This window comes from Ranitomeya imitator, chromosome 4, assembly GCF_032444005.1.
Source record: "Ranitomeya imitator isolate aRanImi1 chromosome 4, aRanImi1.pri, whole genome shotgun sequence".
NCBI lineage: Eukaryota > Metazoa > Chordata > Amphibia > Anura > Dendrobatidae > Ranitomeya > Ranitomeya imitator.
In genome coordinates, this window is record NC_091285.1 from 39741988 (window position 1) to 39763091 (window position 21104).

The 21104-nt window shown below is 48.7% G+C and overlaps 1 protein-coding gene across 6 annotated transcripts in view; it reads right to left on the bottom strand.

Moving 5' to 3' along the window:
- The window catches only part of TCOF1 (treacle ribosome biogenesis factor 1), an 87078-nt gene that overhangs the window by 12747 nt on the left and 53227 nt on the right, over positions 1-21104 (bottom strand). For 5 of the 6 annotated variants that reach the window (XM_069763570.1, XM_069763573.1, XM_069763572.1 and 2 more), the window contains exons 17-25: positions 19136-19273; positions 18676-18825; positions 18330-18593; positions 17751-17903; positions 12992-13186; positions 10265-10334; positions 3555-3610; positions 2452-2614; positions 1311-1712 (exon numbers count right to left, since the gene is read on the bottom strand). In XM_069763570.1, the coding sequence (XP_069619671.1) occupies positions 1311-1712; positions 2452-2614; positions 3555-3610; positions 10265-10334; positions 12992-13186; positions 17751-17903; positions 18330-18593; positions 18676-18825; positions 19136-19273 (1591 nt within the window). The remainder of the gene's footprint in view (positions 1-1310; positions 1713-2451; positions 2615-3554; positions 3611-10264; positions 10335-12991; positions 13187-17750; positions 17904-18329; positions 18594-18675; positions 18826-19135; positions 19274-21104) is intronic. The other variant, XM_069763574.1, reaches the window with a different exon arrangement.

Genomic DNA, 21104 nt, shown 5'->3' on the forward strand with positions numbered 1-21104 from the left:
GATATAAGAGAATAGCCTCCCAATACAGGTGACAATCCAGCAGCTGTCGGCTGTACACTATAGCTGACAACTTGCTGTATCAGCCATGATCAGTGTTGGCACCTTCCAAATCTGTTTAACCCCTTAGATGCTGCTGTCAATAGTGACTACATCATTATAAATGGTTAACAGAGTGTGGGGGCTTCCTCTTTATCCCAATTGGTGCCCTCAAATCATGATTGTGTGTGGTCCTGATGTTTGCGATGGCAATGCACGACCAAATAGCGGCTTTAGAGTCTGACGGCTGTAGTAATCTGTTCAGAAGATAGAGGCATTTATGTGATAAAAATACAAATTTTCATTTCTGTCATGCTACTTTGCATTAATTCCTGAAAAGCACATGAAGGGTTAATAAACTACCTGACAGCAGTTTCCAATATGCCAGGGGGTGCGGTTTTTAAAATGGTATAACTTTTGGGGGTTTCCCAATATATGGGACCCCTAAAGTCACTTCAAACATGGATAGGTCCCTAAAAAAATACATTTAGTAAATTTCCTTGAAAAAATGAAAAACTACTGCTACATTTTTAAACCTCCTAAAATGCTAACAAAATAAAATAACATTTTATAAATGGTGCTGATGTAAATCAGGCATGAGGGAAATGTTATTTATTAAAGTCTTGCTGCGGTATGACTCTCTGAATTAAAGGGATAATCATTCAAAGTTTGAAAATTGATAATTTTTTAACATTTTTCTCAAATTTCTGATATTTATTAAAAATAAACACAAAACATACCGACCTAAATTTATCATTATCATAAAGTATAATGTGTCACGAAAAAAACTCAAAATCACTTGGATTTGTTAAGCGTTCCAGAGTTAATACCACATAAAATGACACTGGTCAGATTTCAAAAATTTGGCTCCGTCACTAAGGGGTTAAGCATTTATTCCCTGTACTAAAGAATTGGTACCCTTGCGAGGAGTGCACCAGTTCTTCAAGGTTCAACTTACTGCTTACTTAGACATACTTGCAAACAGTTACCCCTTTCCGTTTTTCTTTTCTATCTTTTATTTGGCAAAGGCTGTTCATCGATATGGCAGCCCAGCAGAATGGGGAACCCACAATTTAGGCAAGCAGTATTTGACCATTCCATTGGTCCAAACTGTCCATCAGTAGCGCACAGCCCATCGCTAAGGGGAGCGGGTGCGCTCCTGCATAGCAGATTTGAGAAAACCCCCCTTTTCAAAAGCCTTCCGAGTGCAGCTCGCCCATGTGTAACCCAATGATCGGCACATGTATGCTCAGACCAACTTAGCAGTCACTCACTTTTCTTTTCGGATTTCTCCTTTTTGGAGGGAATAGGGCTGGTGGTCTCTTCTGCAACATCAGCTGCCATCAGCTTCTCCTCCTTCTTTGCTTTCTTAGCCTTTTTATCTTTTTCTTCGCACAAACTGTCCTGAGAGGCGCTCGTCCGCTTTTTGCTACTTTTCTTTGCAGACAACTGACCGAGTTCTGGGACAGCAGGGGATTTTATAATAAAATCTTCATCTTCCGAAGGGAAGGAGGTGACATGTCGGGGGAGACTTCTCTCAAGGACACTACTATCCTGGACGGTCACTGGCGCAGCTGCTACATCCCCGCTCTTTGAATTTTTCTTCAATCTTGCCTTTTTGGGGCTTCTTCCTTCCAAAAGGGCCAAAACCGTCTCTTCTTCAGAGTCCAACAGACCTTTTAGAGAAAGAAAAGAAGTAAAACAGAGGTTAAACGAAACAAAAAAAAACAAAACAATTTTTGGGGGTAAAATTGGTTTAGACGTCATGGAAACTTTTCCACAGCTTGTCTTTATGTTAAATTGAAATCCTCCCGAGATACAAAAGATCACAAAGATAGTGGTGATAGATGAGTTTTGCAAGTGAACAGTACAAACGTAACAATAGATGCCCACCATTTCCAAATTGGACCACTTAAATAGGACCTGTTTGCGCTAAAACAAAGTAATTAAATATTTTGTAGCTAAATTCATGAGCTCCCCTGATTCTGCCATTCTTCCGTTTTGTGCTGTGTATTGCTCCACTGCGGAGATAGCCACACTTGTTTCTTCTGAAGCTCAATATTTGAAATCTCTACTTGTGCTGCAACGAGAGGTTTCTTAAGAGACTTTCACTCCTCCCTCCCAGACACTATCAATCAAAGCTCAGCAGCTACTGAACTGTGATTGGTGGCATCAGGGAGGGAAGGATGAAGGCTCCAAAAACAACAAATGTGTCTATCTCTGCAATGGAGTGATACAGCACAAAAAACGGAAGAGAGTGGCAGTATCGGGAGAGCTCAGGGATTTTTACCAGGTATTTAACAAGTGACAGATCTGGCTATATACTCTTTACTCAAATTTTACAAAAACCTCAGAAAATCCTTTCAACGGCATTTACAATTAAGCGTTGGATTCCGCAATCACAATTACACTAACCTGCTGGGGTGATCGGAGCAGGTGGAGTCGGCTTTGCTTCCAGCTGTGTTTTAACTTTGGACTTCTTCCCACTTGTCATTTCGGTACTCTCATTAGCTGGAGTGGTCTTGTCTTTTTTCTCTAAGAACAGCTTTCGTTTTTTAGGTGTGGCTTGTAGAAGACTCTAAAAAAATAAATCAGGAAGTGCTTAGGGTACCATCACACTAATCGACGCTGCAGCGATACCGACAACGATGTCGATCGCTGCAGCGTCGCTGTTTGGTCGCTGGAGAGCTGTCACACAGACAGCTCTCCAGCGACCAACGATCCCGAGGTCCCCGGTAACCAGGGTAAACATCGGGTTACTAAGTGCAGGGCCGCGCTTAGTAACCCGATGTTTACCCTGGTTACCAGCGTAAACGTTAAAAAATACTTCAGCTGTCTGTCCTCCGGCGCTCTGCTTTCCTCTGCACGGTCAGCCGGAAAGCAGAGCAGCACTGACACAGGATGCAGGAGGAGTGCAGAGAAGCACAGCGCCGGGAACAGACTGCTGAAGGTAAGGAAAGCGCCGGCCCTGCGCTTAGTAACCCGATGTTTACCCTGGTTACCAGTGAAGACATCGCTGGATCGGTGTCACACACGACGATCCAGCGATGTCAGCGGGAAGTCCAGTGACGAAATAAAGTTCTGGACTTTCCTCAGCGACCAACGATCTCCCAGCAGGGGCCTGATTGTTGGTCGCTGTCACACAACGATTTCCTTGAAGATATCGTTGCTACGTCACAAAAAGCAACGATATCGTTAACGATATCGTTATGTGTGACGGTACCTTTAGGACAATGTGCAATGATTAGAAATTGTGATGAGCGAATGTGCTGGGATAAGGTGTTGTCCACCATGCTCGGGTGCTAACCGAGCGTCTTCAGCGTGCTTGAAAAATATAATCCGAGTCCCCGCGGCTCCATGTCTTGCCTATTTGTTAGGAAATCCCTGCATGTATTGTGGCCATCGAACAGCCGCGAGACATGGAGCCGCGGGGACTCGAACGTATTTTTCGAGCATGCAGCACATTTCCTCATCACTAATTAGCACCAATATAGAGAAGAGCACTTAGCGACACATACCTCAGAGTTTTCTGGCTCACTTGCATCATCCGCAAAGACACCAGCTGTTCCAGGTACTGGGAAAAGACAAGCACTTAACCCGTGAGCTTACAGTCCATATTCATCTTTTTTAATTTTGCCATCACTTGAAAATAGGGATTTTTGTGTGTACTCACCGTAAAATCCTTTTCTCCGAGCCACTCATTGGGGGACACAGGACCATGGGTTATGCTGCTGTCACTAGGAGGCTGACACTAAGCTGAGACAAAAAAGGGTTAGCTCCTCCCCTGCAGTATACACCCTCATGCTGGCTTCCAGAGACCCAGTTAAGTGCAAAAGCAGTAGGATAATGAGAACAATATATCAAAAAAACATTGGAACATAACATGTCAAACAACAGTCAAAGACTAAAAAAGATAACAAGCCGTAAGGCTATCAGGGTGGGTGCTGTGTCCCCCAATGAGTGGCTCGGAGAAAAGGATTTTACGGTGAGTACACACAAAAATCCCTATTTCTCCTTCGCCTCATTGGGGGACACAGGACCATGGGACGTCCCAAAGCAGTCCCTGGGAGGGAAACAATACAACCAAGTAACTCTGTGTACCATCAGACTACAAATGCGCAACGGCCGCCTGCAGGATACACCTGCCAAGGGCCGCGTCCGCAGAGGATTGGGTGTGAACGTTGTAATGCTTTGTGAAGGTATGCAGGCTGGACCACGTTGCGGCCTTGCAAACCTGCTCCGCTGATGCCTGGTGCCGGATGGCCCAGGAAGCACCCATCGACCGAGTGGAGTGAGCTCTAATCCCCGCCGGGATAGGACTGCCCCTGACCCGATAGGATTCCTGGATAGCAGATCGGATCCATCTGGCTATAGTGGATTTTGACGCAGCCAAACCCTTTCTGTGACCCTCCGGGAGCACGAAAAGGGCGTCCGATTTTCTGAAGTGAGCCGTTCTGGAAATGTACCTCCTGAGGGCCCTTACCACGTCCAGAGTATGGAGAGCCTTCTCGACCCTATGTTTGGGCTGCGGACAAAAGGAGGGAAGAATGATGTCCTCGTTAAGGTGGAAAGAAGAGACCACCTTGGGAAGAAACGCCGGAGAAGGACGTAGGACTACCTTGTCCTGATGAAAGGCAAAGGAAAGGTGCCCGGCAGGATAGAGCGGCGAGCTCTGAAACCCTTCTGATGGACGTCACCGCTACCAGGAAGGCGACCTTCCAAGAGAGGACAGAGAGCGGAACCTCTTGAAGGGGTTCGAACGGAGGTTCCTGGAGAACCCCCAGGACCAAGTTGAGATCCCAGGTCTCCAACGGCATCCTGTAGGGAGGAACAACATGGGAGACTCCCTGAATGAAAGTCTTGACCTGAAGGTTGGTGGCGATCCTACGCTGGAACAGCACGGATAAGGCTGAGATCTGGCCTTTAAGAGAGCTCAGGGCCAAACCAGAATCCAGACCAGACTGAAGGAAATTCAGGATACAAGGGATGGAGAACCTGAGCGGAGGGTGCCCTCGGAGCCTGCACCAAGAGAAGAAGGTTTTCCAGACACGGTGGTAGATAGAGGCAGAAGACGCCTTGCGAGCACTTAGCATGGTGGGAATGACCTGCTGAGAGAAACCAGCGCGAGCTAGAATCCAGGTTTCAACAGCCACGCCGTTAAACGTAGGGCCCCTGAGCTCTGATGGTAGATCGGTCCTTGGCGAAGTAGGTCTGGGCGGTCTGGCAACCGCAAGGGGACGTCGGCTACGAGCTGGACGAGTTCCGCGTACCACGCGCGACGAGGCCAGTCTGGGGCGACCAGAATGACCGGAACTCCCTCCATCCTGATCTTTCGGATGACCTTCGGCAGTAAGGGAAGGGGAGGGAACACGTATGGGAGCCGAAAATGGTGCCACGGAGAGATCAGCGCGTCCACTCCTATGGCCTGGGGATCCCGAGATCGAGCAATGAAGTTGTGGACTTTGGCGTTCCATCTGGACGCCATCAGATCCACGTCCGGGGTCCCCCAGCGAAGACAGATCTGGTGAAAAGCCTCTGGGTGAAGTTCCCACTCCCCCGAGGCAAGGCCCTGGCGGCTCAGGAAGTCCGCCGCCCAGTTCTCGACTCCCGGAATGTGCACCGCCGAGATGATGGAGTGGTTGGTCTCGGCCCAACGAAGGATGAGGGAGACTTCCCTCATCGCCGCCCTGCTGCGGGTACCCCCCTGGTGGTTGATGTAAGCCACCGCCGTGACGTTGTCCGATTGGACTCTTATAGGGTGACCCGCGAGCAGAGCGTGGAAGTGACTCAGAGCAAGTCTGATAGCACGAATCTCCAGAATGTTGATGGGGAGACTGGATTCCCGAACAGTCCAACGGCCCTGGGCCGAGTGGTGAAGAAACACCGCCCCCCAGCCAAGACGACTGGCGTCGGTGGTCACCATTAACCAGCGGATCGGAAGGAAGGACTTCCCCTGGAGAAGAGATGGTCCCAGGGTCCACCAAATGAGAGAATGTCTGACCCTTGGGGACAGAGGACAAGGGAGGTCGAGAGAAAAGAGACTCCTGTCCCAGTTGTCCAGCAGAGCCTGTTGCAAGGGGCGGAGATGGAGTTGAGCAAAGGGAACGGCTTCGATTGCCGCAACAATCTTCCCCAGGATCTTCATGGCGAACCGAATGGTTCGCGGGCGAGAATGGCAGAGTGAACGGACTCCCTGTTGGAGCGCTTGGACCTTGGACCGAGGAAGCAAAACCAGCCCCCTTGAGGTGTCCAGGATCATACCCAGAAAGGAGATCTGACGGGAAGGAACGGAAGATGACTTGTCCAAGTTGATCAGCCAGCCCAGGCGCGAAAGAGAATCCAGGGTAATGTGGACGCTTGACTCGCAGGCCTGAAAAGACGGGCCCTTTATGAGGAGATCGTCTAAGTAAGGTAGCACGACGACTCCTCGAGAGTGAAGAATGGCCATGACAGCCGCCATGACCTTGGTGAACACCCTGGGCGCCGTGGCGAGACCGAAGGGTAAGGCCGTGAACTGGAAGTGGTCCTCCCGAATGGCAAAGCGGAGGAACCTCTGATGAGGCGGGAAAATCGGGATGTGAAGATAGGCATCCTTGATGTCTATCGAGGCCAAGAATTCCCCTCTTTCCATGGAAGAGATGACTGATCTGAGCGATTCCATCCTGAAGTGCCGGACTCTCACGCACTTGTTCAGGAGCTTCAGATCCAAAATGGGACGCACTGTCCCGTCCTTCTTTGGCACGACGAAGAGGTTTGAGTAGAAGCCTCTGAACCTCTCGTGTTCCGGGACCGGCACGATGACCCCGCTCTGGCGGAGGGAGTGGATGGCGCAAAGGAGGGCGCGAGACTGAGCTCCCGAACTGGGAAGACGAGAGGGGAAGAACCGAGTTGGAGGGGGAGAGGAGAACTCTATCTTGTAGCCAGATGATACCAGATCCCTGACCCACTCGTCGTTTACGACGGAGAGCCAGGCTTGCTGAAAAAGGAGTAGACGACCGCCTACTCTGCTGGTATCGGCTGGCGCCGTTCCCGAGTCATTGTGAAGGGAATCTGGGGGGTCTCGAACCTCTGGTTCTGGGCTGCCTCGGTTTTCCGCGCCAGGAAGGATTAGGTCTGAAGGATGGACGAGCGTCTCTGTCTGCGCGGGCGGAACGGTCCGATCTGGGAAGGCCGGAGGGATTGGACCAGGCAGAGCTGGTACGAAAGGGCCGAAAACGAAAATAAGGCTGGCGCTGGAAAGCTGCCTTGGGCCTCTGTTGGGGAAGAAACTTGCTCTTTCCCCCTGTGGCGTCGGAAATAAGCTGGTCAAGCTTTTCGCCAAAAAAACGCCCGCTTTGAAAAGGGAGAGAAATCAGGGATTTCTTAGAGGAAGAATCTGCGCGCCAATCTCTGAGCCAAAGGGCCCCTCGAATAGCGATGGCGTTGGAAGCCGCCGAAGCTGCGCAATTCGCCGCGTCGAGAGATGCGAACATAACATAATCACTGGCCATGGCTAGCTGCTTAGCCAGGTCCGCCATTTCAGAGGGGAGATCCTGCTCATTAATGGATTTCGCTAGGGCATCCGCCCAGGAAACCATAGCCTTGGACACCCAAGCCGCGGCGAAGGAGGGAGACAGGGACGAGCCAGAGGCTTCGTACACAGAGCGAGCTAGAGAGTCTATCTGGCGTTCGGTGGGGCTCTTAATTGAAGCGCCCTCCGGAACTGAGAGAAGAGTCTTAGAGGCCAGGCGCGAGACCGGCGGATCTACAGTAGGGGGATCCGTCCAGTCTTTCACGAGATCAGCTGAGAAGGGATACTTGGAAACCAAGTCCTTCTTTCCCGTGAAGCGCTTGTCTGGGCGCTCCCTGTGACGCCTGACTATATCCAGGAAGGCTGGATGAGAGGCAAAAGATTTGTGAGAACGCTTGGTTCTGGAAAAGGAGACCGCGTGTTCCGGTGCGGAATTAGAATCGTCATCCACCTTCAGTGCGTGATTGACTGCTACAATGAGGGAGTCAACCGTGGCTCTGAACTCCGGAGCCTCCGGGTCCAAAGATATCTCGGACTCATGTTCAGAGTCTTGAACGCTGCGAGCCCCCAAAGAGGGAGAACGAGAGGTGGAGCTGCCAGAGTCTGAATGGCGGGGTGAACGCTCAGGAGAGGTAGTACGGGTCCGTTTTCTGGACGACCGTGCCTCCTTAAGAGGAGAGCGGCCCCTGCTGGCCGACGATTCCCCTGCTATGGAGGGATCTCTTAAAACCTGTAACGGATTGCCTCGTTCCCCGGGAGGATTTTGAATGGATTTGATGGCGTTAGCTAAAAAATCCACGGACTGTGAAAGCGAGGCGACCCACGGGGGGGGGCTAGGTACACCAGGGTCGGTGGCGGTGGAGGGCTCCTGGGCACATGGGGCATCGCAGGCAGGGCAGAGGGGAGAGCTTTGGGGCCTGGGTAGTGGGGCCTGGCAGGTGGTACACGCAGAAAAAAAGGTTGTATGCACCTTAGAGGATTTTTTAGACCTTGACTGCGACATGATTCTAATGCAGAAAAAATTACAGGGTCTATATAGTGTAACCAAGTCCTCCCGAACTGGGAAGAGAGGGCGGCGCTGCAGAGGGGAGCTAAGGAAGTCTCCTTACCCCGGTCCTGTGTCCCGCTATCCAGGAGAGACGAACTGCTGAGAATTCCTCTCTGAGAAGAGGAAGCCGGCTGCACGTGGCCACTGACACACCGGAGATGCGACAGGCAGGAGCTGCAGCGCTGAGGAGAGTGACCAAGATGGCCGCCGAGATCAGGGGAGAGATCTCGGCGGCTGCGAGAAGCGCCAGGAGCGGGGAGGCGGCGCCGCTGTGACGCGTCGGAGTGGGCGGAGCTTAACGGCGGCGACCAGCGGCTAGGCCGAAGCCGGGGGCTAAATTTGCGGCCTCGGCCCGGCGCGCGGTCGCAAGCGCCGGAAAAAGACGGGGACACCGCCCAATGACGGAAACAGCCTGCAGATGGTGTCCCAGGGATGAGGAGCCCTCCTGACCGCTGGCGACCCCCCCCACAATCCCCCCACCTGGCACTTACCCTGATATGGAGGGGTGTGCCATGCAATAGGAACGGTGCAGGGGTTGGGAAGCCTCTATCCACCGGCCCCAGATGGGGGGTGGAGAGGAACCGTCCACCACCTGAGTCACAAGTCACATTGGTGATGCAGTGTGGTCTGCACGGACGCCACGGGGATAAAGCCACTGTACAGCCGAGGGTAGGACCTGGTGGACAGGGCAGATGTCCGGCAATAAAAAGGCCTGGCTGCAGAGGAGGATACTGGAGGTAAGAACACCAGTGCTCGTCTGTATAACAAAAGGGGAGATCGGGGCCCATTAGGGGAGAAACCGTCGCCCAAAAAAGGACAGCTCAGGCAGTGGCTCCCACGTCGCAGGAGAGGATACGGTGAGGTGAAACTCCCGTGCTCGCCTGTTGTTGATTCGGGGGAGATCGGACCTTAGAAGAATCCGTCGCCCCCTTCGTCCGGAATAGATAAAAGAAAAAAGAAAAAGAAAAAAACCCATAGGGGTTAAAAATCAGCGTGCCTCCTACGGACACTAAGCTTAAACTGGGTCTCTGGAAGCCAGCATGAGGGTGTATACTGCAGGGGAGGAGCTAACCCTTTTTTGTCTCAGCTTAGTGTCAGCCTCCTAGTGACAGCAGCATAACCCATGGTCCTGTGTCCCCCAATGAGGCGAAGGAGAAATTTTGCTTTGAGATATTAATTCTTTATGTGCTCAGTGTCCTTAGCTGCAGCTTTTTTTTTTCCAGTTTTTTCCTACTTGCCTTCCAAAGCCACAACTTTAAATACCATACCCATAAGAGGGTATTTTTTTTTTATTTTTTATTTTTTTTTAACACAGGACAAGTTATATTGTTTAATGGGAAATTCTAGTATATTTAAAAGTTTTTTGAAGAAAAAAAAAAAATTCTGGGATTTTTGTTTTGAGCATCTCCGGCTATCAATGTGGTTAAAATGGCTTGTAGGTATTTGGTGGGACAGAACAGTAATGAAGAAACAAAAAACTTAAAATGGTTTTCTAAAGTATAAAAAAATTATATATATTTTTTTTAAAAAAAAAGGGTATTCACCATTTCGGCCGTTGTACCATATATGCTGGGGTGTTTTTCTACTTATTTATTTTTTTAAAATCCTAATAGGGGACTTAAAAACGCAATCGTTTTCTAGAAGTTGCACACATGGTGACTATTACTTACCATCTTCTGAGACTTTGGCAGCAGTTTTCTTCACCGTCTTCTGACTTGATAGGACACTCTCCATTCTTCCCTGTGGAATAAGTAAAATATAGAAATAACTTTTAAAGGCCATTAGGACAAGTACACACCAGGTTACACCCACGTAGCCGGTAGTCATACTCTGATAATACAGCAGATCTAAACCAGACTCAACATCGGGAGCACATACTCCCATTTTTCGGCAAACAACATTGGATGAATCTGATGGTGTCAGCACTAACTGGATGGGGTCTTTGTCTTGACAGTTCCAGGAGGAATAACAGGGGGATTTAAGTATTTGCTAAAGAAAACATCAGGTAGAAATCATACCCATCTTTTTTTCACCCACAATATGAGGTATATCTTATGCATACTCTTCCAGATTTCCTATCCATTGGGATACAGTTGTTTAAGGGTTAATAACAAATAACTCTCTCAATGGGTGTCATTGGGGTACACAGGAAACCATAGGGGTGTGTTGCTGCCACCAGGAGGCGCACACCAAGAAGCCGCTGGTATAATTTTTCTAATCTTTCTCTTTTTTCCTCTAGATAGGGAAACGGGCCTCTCTGTGGTCCTGATACAAAAGATGGCGAGTATAGTCTGCCAAGGGTCAGGCCGAATCCTCGCGTCTGGATGGCAGGATCATTTCCCGATGCAGTCCGTATTTCTGCTTTGTCCCGTTTACAGCTGACAACTGTTCTGCTCAGGCCACATTCAACATAATGTTTGACGATGCCACCGCCATGGCATAACACCAACCAGAATCAGCAGAATTAAGAATTTCCGCAATCTCAGTGGTCCATATATCCACAGTGAACAGTTACTAGGCCATAGATTTCCTAAGCCAAAAAAGGGCTTTTGGTGGGAGGTGTTCTCTTCACAGAAATGTCATCAGCCAGATTTGTTTCTGGTGGTTGCGATTTCAGACGTTGACCTCATGCCATTCAGACTCAACGAAATTGCTCAATAAAATCAAGTCGGAAGGAATTCCAGTCATCTGCATGGCCCCAGAAGATCCTGGTACGCTTAAGTAATCAATCTCCTCTCAGTTGGTCCATGGAAACTACTGGATCATCCGGATCACTTCCCAGGGTGCCTTCCTACACAGATATTCATGGTCGCTCACTTTAACGGCATGGTTGTTGAAGCTGGATTTCTAAAGTCTACAGTTTTTTCCGATCATTCTGATTAGAGCACTGAGGCCCCTTCTTGTCAATTTCCCATCTTCGTAGTTGGAAGGCCTTTATTAGTTGGCGTGTATCTCTCCATGTTACCGCTATGCCCTTCTCGCTTTCTTGCAGATGGGTTTTGAGCCCGTGTCTCAGCTCACTATATGAAAAGTTTTCTGGCCAGACGACTCCTTTTTAGAAGCATCTGGCTTCCAGGTCCCTAAATCAGCTCTTTCCTTCAGGATATGGCTCACATCTCCTCACTCTTGCGCTCCTGTTAGGTTGCTCTCCTGGTAGCCAATACTTCCATTAGACCATTTTCCAGCTGGTGGCTCTCTCCTGTAAGCTCTCCGTTCCTTGTCTTTCTAGAATACATTCTTTTATCCGTAAGGTAAATTTTCAACCCTAATCAGGAAAGCGTTCTACCTTCCTTCTGTTCGTCTCTCTTTTCTCATCTGACTGAATAATTTTTAAGCACGTTGGACATGGTCAGAGCAGTGCGTCTGTCGGTGATTGCTTCATTCAGATGTTCAGACTCCAGTTTGTCCTTCCAGGAAGATCTCTACAAGATCTTTAAGGTTTCCATTGCTCACTGGATATGTCGTTCTAGCATTCTGAAAGTGTATCTGGCTAAGGATAGAATGCCTCCCCCAGGAATTAAGACTCACTCCACCCAGGTGGTGGGAACTTCCTGAACCATTCCTCATTAAGCTTTTGTTCTGCAGTTCTGTAGGCCGTGACCTGGTCCTCCATCCACAAGTTCTCAAATTGTTAGAGCTCATATCTTTAGAGTTGACTGACGCAAGTCTGGGTGGAAGAGCAAACGGTAATCACCTGGTTTACAGTAAATCCGATCCCTCAGGCTCTTTCTTTACACCTTGGTGTTCATCTGATCCCCAACCTTGGGACATCTCATGGTTTCCTGTGTCCCTCTCAATGAAGCGACCGAGAGAAGAGGATTTTTATACTTGCCATAAAATCCATTTCTCGTAACCTTTGATGGGGTGGCAGAGCTCCAATGTCCCTTTGGGATGTGTTATTTCCATTGTGGTCTAGGACTTTACTCTGTTCTACTGTACCGTTCTTAGTAGTTGTACAGCTTCTACTGCTTCCTCACTAACTAGTTTAGTACGGTGTCTGCAAGGGGATGTAATCTGCAGGATAGAAGACCAAGTGTAATTCTTATTTTCAGCCACCTATTGGCAGCAGCAATCACCCTTGGTTTCCGGTGTTCCCCAATAAAGGAATTTTATGGCGAGTCCAAAAATTTTCTTATTTTAACTAAAAGTAACCACTAAGTATCAGTCTAACAATTTTTGCATATCACAAAGCTAGATAAAAGGACTTCTAGACATTCATTAGAAGCAAAATGGTAGTTTTAAGAAAGACTATTTAGAAGGCTGCTCAACTTTACATTAAATAAGCAAATTAGTAAAAATGATGCAAAGCTGTACACAAACCTATAAGGGCAAATACGGTAGAAAAAGTTATAAGACCACAAACCACTATCAACCTGATCAGAGCAAAAAGCAAGTACCTTAGCAGCTACCTTTTTGTAGGAGTCCTTTTCAGGGGATTTGCTCGACACCTTTGCAGTCGCTTGTGCCATTGCAACAGGAGTTTTACCTGCAGACTTCAAAATCCCCAATTTGGATGGTGTTGGTGTTTGGGCCAAAGCGCTTTTTCCTTTTTTGACCGTTGGGTTAACAGGAATCTGTGCCAAAACTTCAACCTACGATAGTTACACCATTGGTTAAGAATAGGCAACTGCAAAACTAGCAATCCCAGGTTCAATTCTACTTCATACACAGATAATACCCGCTTAGTTTCCCTCTCGGATTCATTGCTCAGAAACAAAGCATCCAGGCTAAAATAACACGCACTAAGGCAGGGTAGCCTGAGGAGCTGGCAGTGATTCTACAGAGATACTGAAGGGACCGCGGAATCAGAAAAACAGTGCAAAAAAGACAATATATAGAAATAAAAGGAAATATATCATAATAAGGATACAATATATTTTATAATAAATATTATCACTTCTTGGGAAACTGCTTTAGAAAATAAGAAACCGAAATATATCAATGCTTCATCACGTGTATGATAAAGATTTGGCCCATTAACCCCTTCCCGACCTGTGACAGTGTATGCGTCATGAAAGTCGGTGTCAATCCGACCTGTGACGCATATGCTGTGTCACAGAATGATCGTGCCCCTGCAGATCGGGTGAAAGGGTTAACTAATTTCACCCGACCTGCAGGGACAGGGGGAGTGGTACTTCAGCCCAGGGGGTGGCTTCGTGCCCCCCCCCCCCCCCCGTGGCTACGATCGCTCTGATTGGCTGTTGAAAGTGACGTTTCACTTTCAATCAGAGCAATGGTAATAATTCACCAATGAAAATTTGTGAAATATTACAATCCAGCCATGGCTGATGCTGCAATATCATCGGCCATGGCTGGAGACCGCGATCTGCCCCTGCCACCGATCCACCGCCCCCGTCCTGTCTTCTGCTATCCTCCGCTCCCCTCCGTCTTTCTGTCCACTCCCCCTGCAGTTTTGTAAATTTTGTTGTAAAAATGAGTAATTGCTGGTCAAATTTTAACCCTTATAACTTCCTATAAAAAAAAAAAAAAATGTGTTTCCAAAATTGTGCTGATGTAGACATGTGGGTAGTGTTATTTATTAACTATTTTGTGTCACATAACTCTCTGGTTTAACAGAATAAAAATTCAAAATTTGAAAATTTTGCCAAATTTCTGATTTTTTCACAAAAACGCAAAAATTATTGACCTAAATTTACTACTAACATGAAGCCCAATATGTCACGAAAAAACAATCTCAGAATCGCTAGGATCCGTTGAAGCGTTCCTGAGTTATTCCCTCTTAAAGGGACACTGGTCAGAATTGCAAAAAATGGCCAGGTCATTAAGGTCAAAATGGGCTGGGTCATGAAGGGGTTAAAGGGAACCCATCAAGAGGTTCATGCTGCCAGAAACACTGGAGGCATGAATCAGAGACCTTCTCCTTTACCGCTGCCAGGTCTGTTTACTCAAATGGTGTTGGTGCGGCCGGGAACGATAGGTATAGACACAAGTACCAACTGTCTAGAGATGCGCTACCGCCACCTGCAGGATCCGTCTGCCCAGGCCCACATCTGCTGAAGCCTGAGTGTGAATATTGCAATGCTTCAAAAATGTGTGCAGACTGGACCAAGTCGCAGCTTTACAAACCTGTTCCACCGACGCCTGGTGCCGAATGGCCCAAGAAGTACCCACCGACTGAGAGGAGTGTGCCTTAATCCCTACTGGGAAAGGCTTGCCCTTGACACGGTAAGCATGGTGAACAACCGAGCGTATCCACCTGGCTATTGTATAGTTTGAAGTGGCTAGTCCCTTCCTGTGACCTTCAGGAAGCACGAACGATGTGTGTCTGACGGAAAGGCGCCATCCATGAGACGTAACTCCTCAGAGCTCTCAGCAGACCCAGAATGTGAAGAGCCCCTTCAACCTTGTGTACAGGAGCTGGGCAAAACGAGGGCAGGACAATGTCCTCATTAAGGTGAAAGGAGGAGACCACTTTGGGCAAGGACGGGGACGGCCTGAGAACAACCTTGTTCTGGTGGAAAATTATAAAAGGAGCTCGACAGGACAGAGTGGCCAGCTCTGAAACCCGCCTGAATGACATCACAGCGACAAGAAAAGCGACCTTCCATGAAAGGTGGGTTAGCAACACGTCCCGCAGTAGTTCAAAAGGAGTTTCCTGTAGAACACCCAGGACAAAGTTAAGATCCTAGGCATCCAAGGGCATTCTGTAGGGACGTACCACGTGGGAGACCCCCTGAATGAAAGTCTTCACCTGCGGCTTGGAAGTGATCCTGCCCTGGAACAAAACAGATAAAGCGGAAACTTGACCTTTGAGGGACCCAAGATCTAGACCTGAGCCCAGACTGGACTGAAGAAGAAACTCCAATATGGTGGGGATGGAGAAGACAAGAGGATGACCGCAGTCTCTACACCATGCGAAAAAAGTTTTCCAGGTGCGGTGATAGATGCGCACCGATACAGGCTTCCGAGCTCTAATCATGGTGGAAACTACTTCTTTGGAGAACCCAGCTTGGTTTAAGGACCCAGCTTGGTTTAAGGACCCAGGATTCAATGGCCATGCCGTTAAACACAGGGCCTGAGTTCTGGTGGCAAATCGGGCCCTGGGAGAGTAAGTCTAGACGATCTGGGAGTCGACAGGGGACGTCGACGACAAGTTGCACAAACTCTGCATACCACGCCCGGAGTGGCCAGCCTGGAGCAACCAGGATAACTGGTACCCCCCCTCCGCCTTGATCTTCCTGATGACCCTCCGGAGTAACGGAAGTGGGGGAAGCACATATGAAAGATGAAACGGACACCACAGAAGAACCAGTGCGTCTGTCCCGATGGCTTCTGGAAGCCGGGACCAAGATTTGAACTCTGGCACCTTGGCGTTTAGTCTTGATGCCATCAGATCTACATCAGGAGTCCGATTGAACTAGGATGGGGCGACCCGCCAGTAGATGGAAACGGCGCAGGGACAACCGAATCACCCGAATCTCCAGGACGTTGATCGGATGGTGCGATTCCTGAGGTGACCAACGCTCCTGGGCAGTGATGGAAGACAGCTCCCCAGCCGAGGAGGCTGGCGTCGGTAGTGACCACCAGCAAATGAACTGGGATAAAAGGATTTCCCCTGATGAGGGAAGACTGCAACGTACACCACCTGAGCACCTGCTTAACCCGTGGGGACAAACGGCACCGTCTGTCGAGGGAAAACGGATTCCTGCTCCAGGCTGCCAGAAGCTCATGCTGCAGAGGGCGGAGGTGTAGCTGGGTGAAGGAAACAGCTTCCATTGCCTCCACCATCTTGCCCAGGACCCCCATGCCGAAGCGGATGGAGTGAGGATAAGGACGACAAAGTGCCCAGGCTCCCTGCTTGAAGGGCTAAGATCTTGTCTTGAGGGAGAATCACCAACCCTCGAGAAGTGTCCACGGTCATACTTAAAAAGAATATTTGCTGAGATAGAACGGGGGAAGACTTGCTTAAGTTTATCATCCAGCCCAGGCGAGAAAGTACCCATAGTGATACACACGCACTCCACGCAGGCCTGGAAGGACAGTCCCTTGATTAGATGGTCATCTAGGTATGGCAACATGACCATGCCTCAAGAGTGCAAAATGGACAAGACGGCCGCCATGACCTTCGTGAACACTCTGGGGGTGGTGGCGAGGCTGAAGGACAAGGTTGTGAACTGGAAATGTTCCTCTCGGACAGTGAAGCGCAGGAACTTCTGGTGAGGGGGAAAGATCGGGATGTGAAGGTAAGCATCCCAGATGTCGATGTATGCTAGGAACTCCCCCTTCTCCATTGAGGAGATGACAGAGCAGAGGGACTGCATCCTGAAGTGCCGAACCTTGACAAATTTGTTTAGGAGTTTTAGGTCCAGGATGGGCGTCACTGTTCCATCCTTCTTCAGGACCATAAATAGGTTTGAGTAGAACCCCTCAAACGTCTCCTCCTTATAAGCCTCTTCCTACCTGTAATCAGCTATTCAACTGTTCCTTTTAGTAACCCTTTGTGAGTATACCTATACCTCAGAATGTATCCTTAAACACAATGTAGCTAACCGTTAACACAAATATAGCTAAAGTAAGAGAAGAGACTTGTGACCTGTAGGAAAAAAACAAGTAAAATAAGAACATGCAATTAAATTAATGAGTTAGGTAGAAATGTTCACAGGTATTTGATGCAGGATTCCCAAATACCTCTTCACTGAATCGCAAGTTACACTTAAAGGTGTTGGCCGGACATTAACATCGATGGCCAATCAATAGAATAGGTCATCAACGTCTGATCAGTTGGGAGACTGCCGATCAGTTGTTGCCAGTATCGACCAGAGCTGCTCAGCTATGGAGCTGTACAACTCAGTTGACGTTATAGCCCTGCGGCCGTGAACTACACAGTTCACAAAGTTGTGCTGTGCAGCTTCAAAACTGAGCAATTCCGGCCAACAAAGGAAACAGCCAATTGGCAGTGGAGGGCGCGGATGTCGCACCCCCACGATCAGACATTGATGACTTATCTTTAGGATACGGCATCAATGTTAAATGTCCCGGACAACCTTTTAAGACAAATTACACTTAAAAACAAATCACTCTCCAGCTCCTTCACAGATATAAATGCAGTTGCTTTTCGCTTAGCTGTAATAAAACCAGCAACTCACTGCAATGTCTGCCATATTGTTTGAGAAAATTAACTAGCTGCAGAGTTACCTCATCGTCACTGTCAGAGTCCTCGCTGCTCTCATCAGCCGCCATCTTGGCAGGACTTCTCACTGCAGCAACGCTGATTTGAGATGCTGGGGTCAAAGCTGTAGATTTAGATATGGACTTTAGATTTCTGGCTGATAATGCTGGAGTGGGTACCTTCAATTAACGAAACAAAAAAATAAATAAAAACAAAACTTACAAGCGTAATACTGTAATCATCTTTCAGGTAGGTTTACTAGGACTGATCATAGATCTTTCCTGGCCTGCAACATTTGCCGGCATATATTTTATTCCTGTTCCACCAAAGCACAACAAATTTTGAGACCTTCCGATGTAAACTGTTCCTCAAATGGTTTGTTTTATTTTTATGGAAAGGTCTGGTTCATTTTGCTTCTTATCTGCCTTTCTAACGCTGCGAGCAGTCAAGTGTCGAGATCTGCTCTAAAATCAGCACTTGGCATAGGGTAACCAGATACCTACAAGGGGGACGCCCGAGAGTGGAATAGATTAACCTCTGCCCAAGGAAGATGAGCAAACTGGATGAAAGGTTATGGCGAGCTTTATGCCATCCTTCGGACTTACGGATTTTCCAGGCTCATCGCTATCTTCAGTTTCTTCTGAGCTGCTTTCATCAGATCTTGCAACTGCAGGAATTCCTTGCATCCCCTTAGCTGCAAGTGTTGGCTTTATTTGTTGCGGTGTAGCTGCAAGTGTTGGCTTTATTTGTTGCGGTGTAGCTGCAAGTGTTGGCTTTATTTGTTGCGGCGTAGCTCCAAGTGCTGTCTTTCTTTGTTGCGGCGTAGCTCCAAGTGCTGTCTTTCTTTGTTGCGGCGTAGCTACAGAAAGCTGTAAGGAGGGGGACGTCGAATCAAAGCTATTAAGTTATGGACTCTGTTACATAAGGAGAACTACAGCAAATACGACATACCTGAGGCTTCTCGTCCTCTGACTCGCTGGTCTCGGAGCTGTCTTGGGATGGCTTAGATTGTGCGACCGTCTTCTCATCCACTTCAGTCTTCACTACTGAAGATGAACGGTTTGCAGTGATTTTTGTCTGGCTTGCCTGGTCTTTCAGTCCCTAAACATACAAAAAAGTGAAATCTTAACGGCAAAAGTGGAGGCACTTGAATAACTTAAAACTGTTAGTTTACAATTTTAAAAAAAGTTAGCGAAAAAAAAATCGCAAATGAATAATCTTCAATTCTGTCTGCAGCTTCTATACAGACCAGGACGTTTCCAAATCAATGGACAACCCCCCCCCCCCCTCAACTACAGTATTCTGATCCTGCTTGTTTGGAGTATGTAAACGCATAGCTCTGCATGGGAGCTGTGGACACAAAAGAGATGCATTAGATTGAAAAAATGAAAAAACTAGTGACTTAAAGTACCACATTTTCTTCCGAGTCGGAGGAATCGCTGCTTTCAGAGTCGGCATCTGAATCCGCAACACGTGCCGGGATCGGTGCAGACGTCTTAGGTGATGGGGTGCCTCTGGTTAGACCTGGGGTTTTTACAACAGGACAAGGCTAGGAAAACCGTAAAAAAAAAATAAAAATGAAAATGGTTTAGTTGTAATCTCCCCATACTAAAACGCAATGAAAAATAGGGATTTTTGTGTGTACTCACCGTAAAATCCTTTTCTCCGAGCCACTCATTGGGGGACACAGCACCATGGGTTATGCTGCTGTCACTAGGAGGCTGACACTAAGCTGAGACAAAAAAGGGTTAGCTCCTCCCCTGCAGTATACACCCTCATGCTGGCATCCAGAGACCCAGTTAAGTGCAAAAGCAGTAGGATAATGAGAACAATATATCAAAAAAACATTGGAACATAACATGTCAAACAACAGTCAAAGACTAAAAAAGATAACTAGCCGTAAGGCTACCAGGGTGGGTGCTGTGTCCCCCAATGAGTGGCTCGGAGAAAAGGATTTTACGGTGAGTACACACAAAAATCCCTATTTCTCCTTCGCCTCATTGGGGGACACAGGACCATGGGACGTCCCAAAGCAGTCCCTGGGAGGGAAACAATACAACCATAATAACTCCATGTACCGTCTGACTACAGGTGCGCAACGGCCGCTTGCAGGATACGCCTGCCAAGGGCCGCGTCCGCAGAGGATTGGATGTGAACATTGTAATGCTTCGTGAACGTATGTAGGCTGGACCACGTCGCGGCCTTGCAAACCTGCTCCGCTGATGCCTGGTGCCGGATGGCCCAGGAAGCACCCAACGACCGAGTGGAGTGAGCTCTAATCCCCGCCGGGATAGGACTGCCCCTGACCCGATAGGATTCCTGGATAGCAGATCGGATCCATCTGGCTATCGTGGATTTAGACGCAGCCAAACCCTTTCTGTGACCCTCCGGGAGCACGAAAAGGGCGTCCAATTTTCTGAAGTGCGCCGTTCTGGAGATGTACCTCCTGAGGGCCCGTACCACGTCCAGAGTATGGAGAGCTTTCTCGACCCTATGTTTGGGCTGCGGACAAAAGGAGGGAAGAATGATGTCCTCGTTAAGGTGGAAAGCTGAGACCACCTTCGGAAGAAACGCGGGAGAAGGACGTAGGACTACCTTGTCCTGATGAAAGGCAAGGAAAGGTGCCCGGCAGGATAGAGCGGCGAGCTCTGAAACCCTTCTGATGGACGTCACCGCTACCAGGAAGGCAACCTTCCAAGAGAGAACAGAGAGCGGAACGTCTTGAAGGCGTTCGAACGGCGGTTCCTGGAGAACCCCCAAGACCAAGTTGAGATCCCAGGTCTCCAACGGCATCCTGTAGGGAGGAACAACATGGGAGACTCCCTGAATGAAAGTCTTGACCTGAAGGTTGGTGGCGATCCTACGCTGGAACAGCACGGATAAGGCTGAGATCTGACCTTTAAGAGAGCTCAGGGCCAAACCGGAATCCAGACCGGACTGAAGGAAATTCAGGATACAAGGGATGGAGAACCTGAGCGGAGGGTGCCCTCGGAGCCTGCACCAGGAGAAGAAGGTCTTCCAGACGCGGTGGTAGATAGAGGCAGAAGACGCCTTGCGAGCACTTAGCATGGTGGGGATGACCTGCTGAGAGAAACCAGCACGAGCTAGAATCCAGGTTTCAACAGCCACGCCGTTAAACGTAGGGCCCCTGAGCTCTGATGGTAGATCGGTCCTTGGCGAAGTAGGTCTGGGCGGTCTGGCAACCGCAAGGGGACGTCGGCTACGAGCTGGACGAGTTCCGCGTACCACGCGCGACGAGGCCAGTCTGGGGCGACCAGAATGACCGGAACTCCCTCCGTCCTGATCTTTCGGATGACCTTCGGCAGTAAGGGAAGAGGAGGAAACACATATGGGAGCTGAAAATGATGCCACGGAGAAAT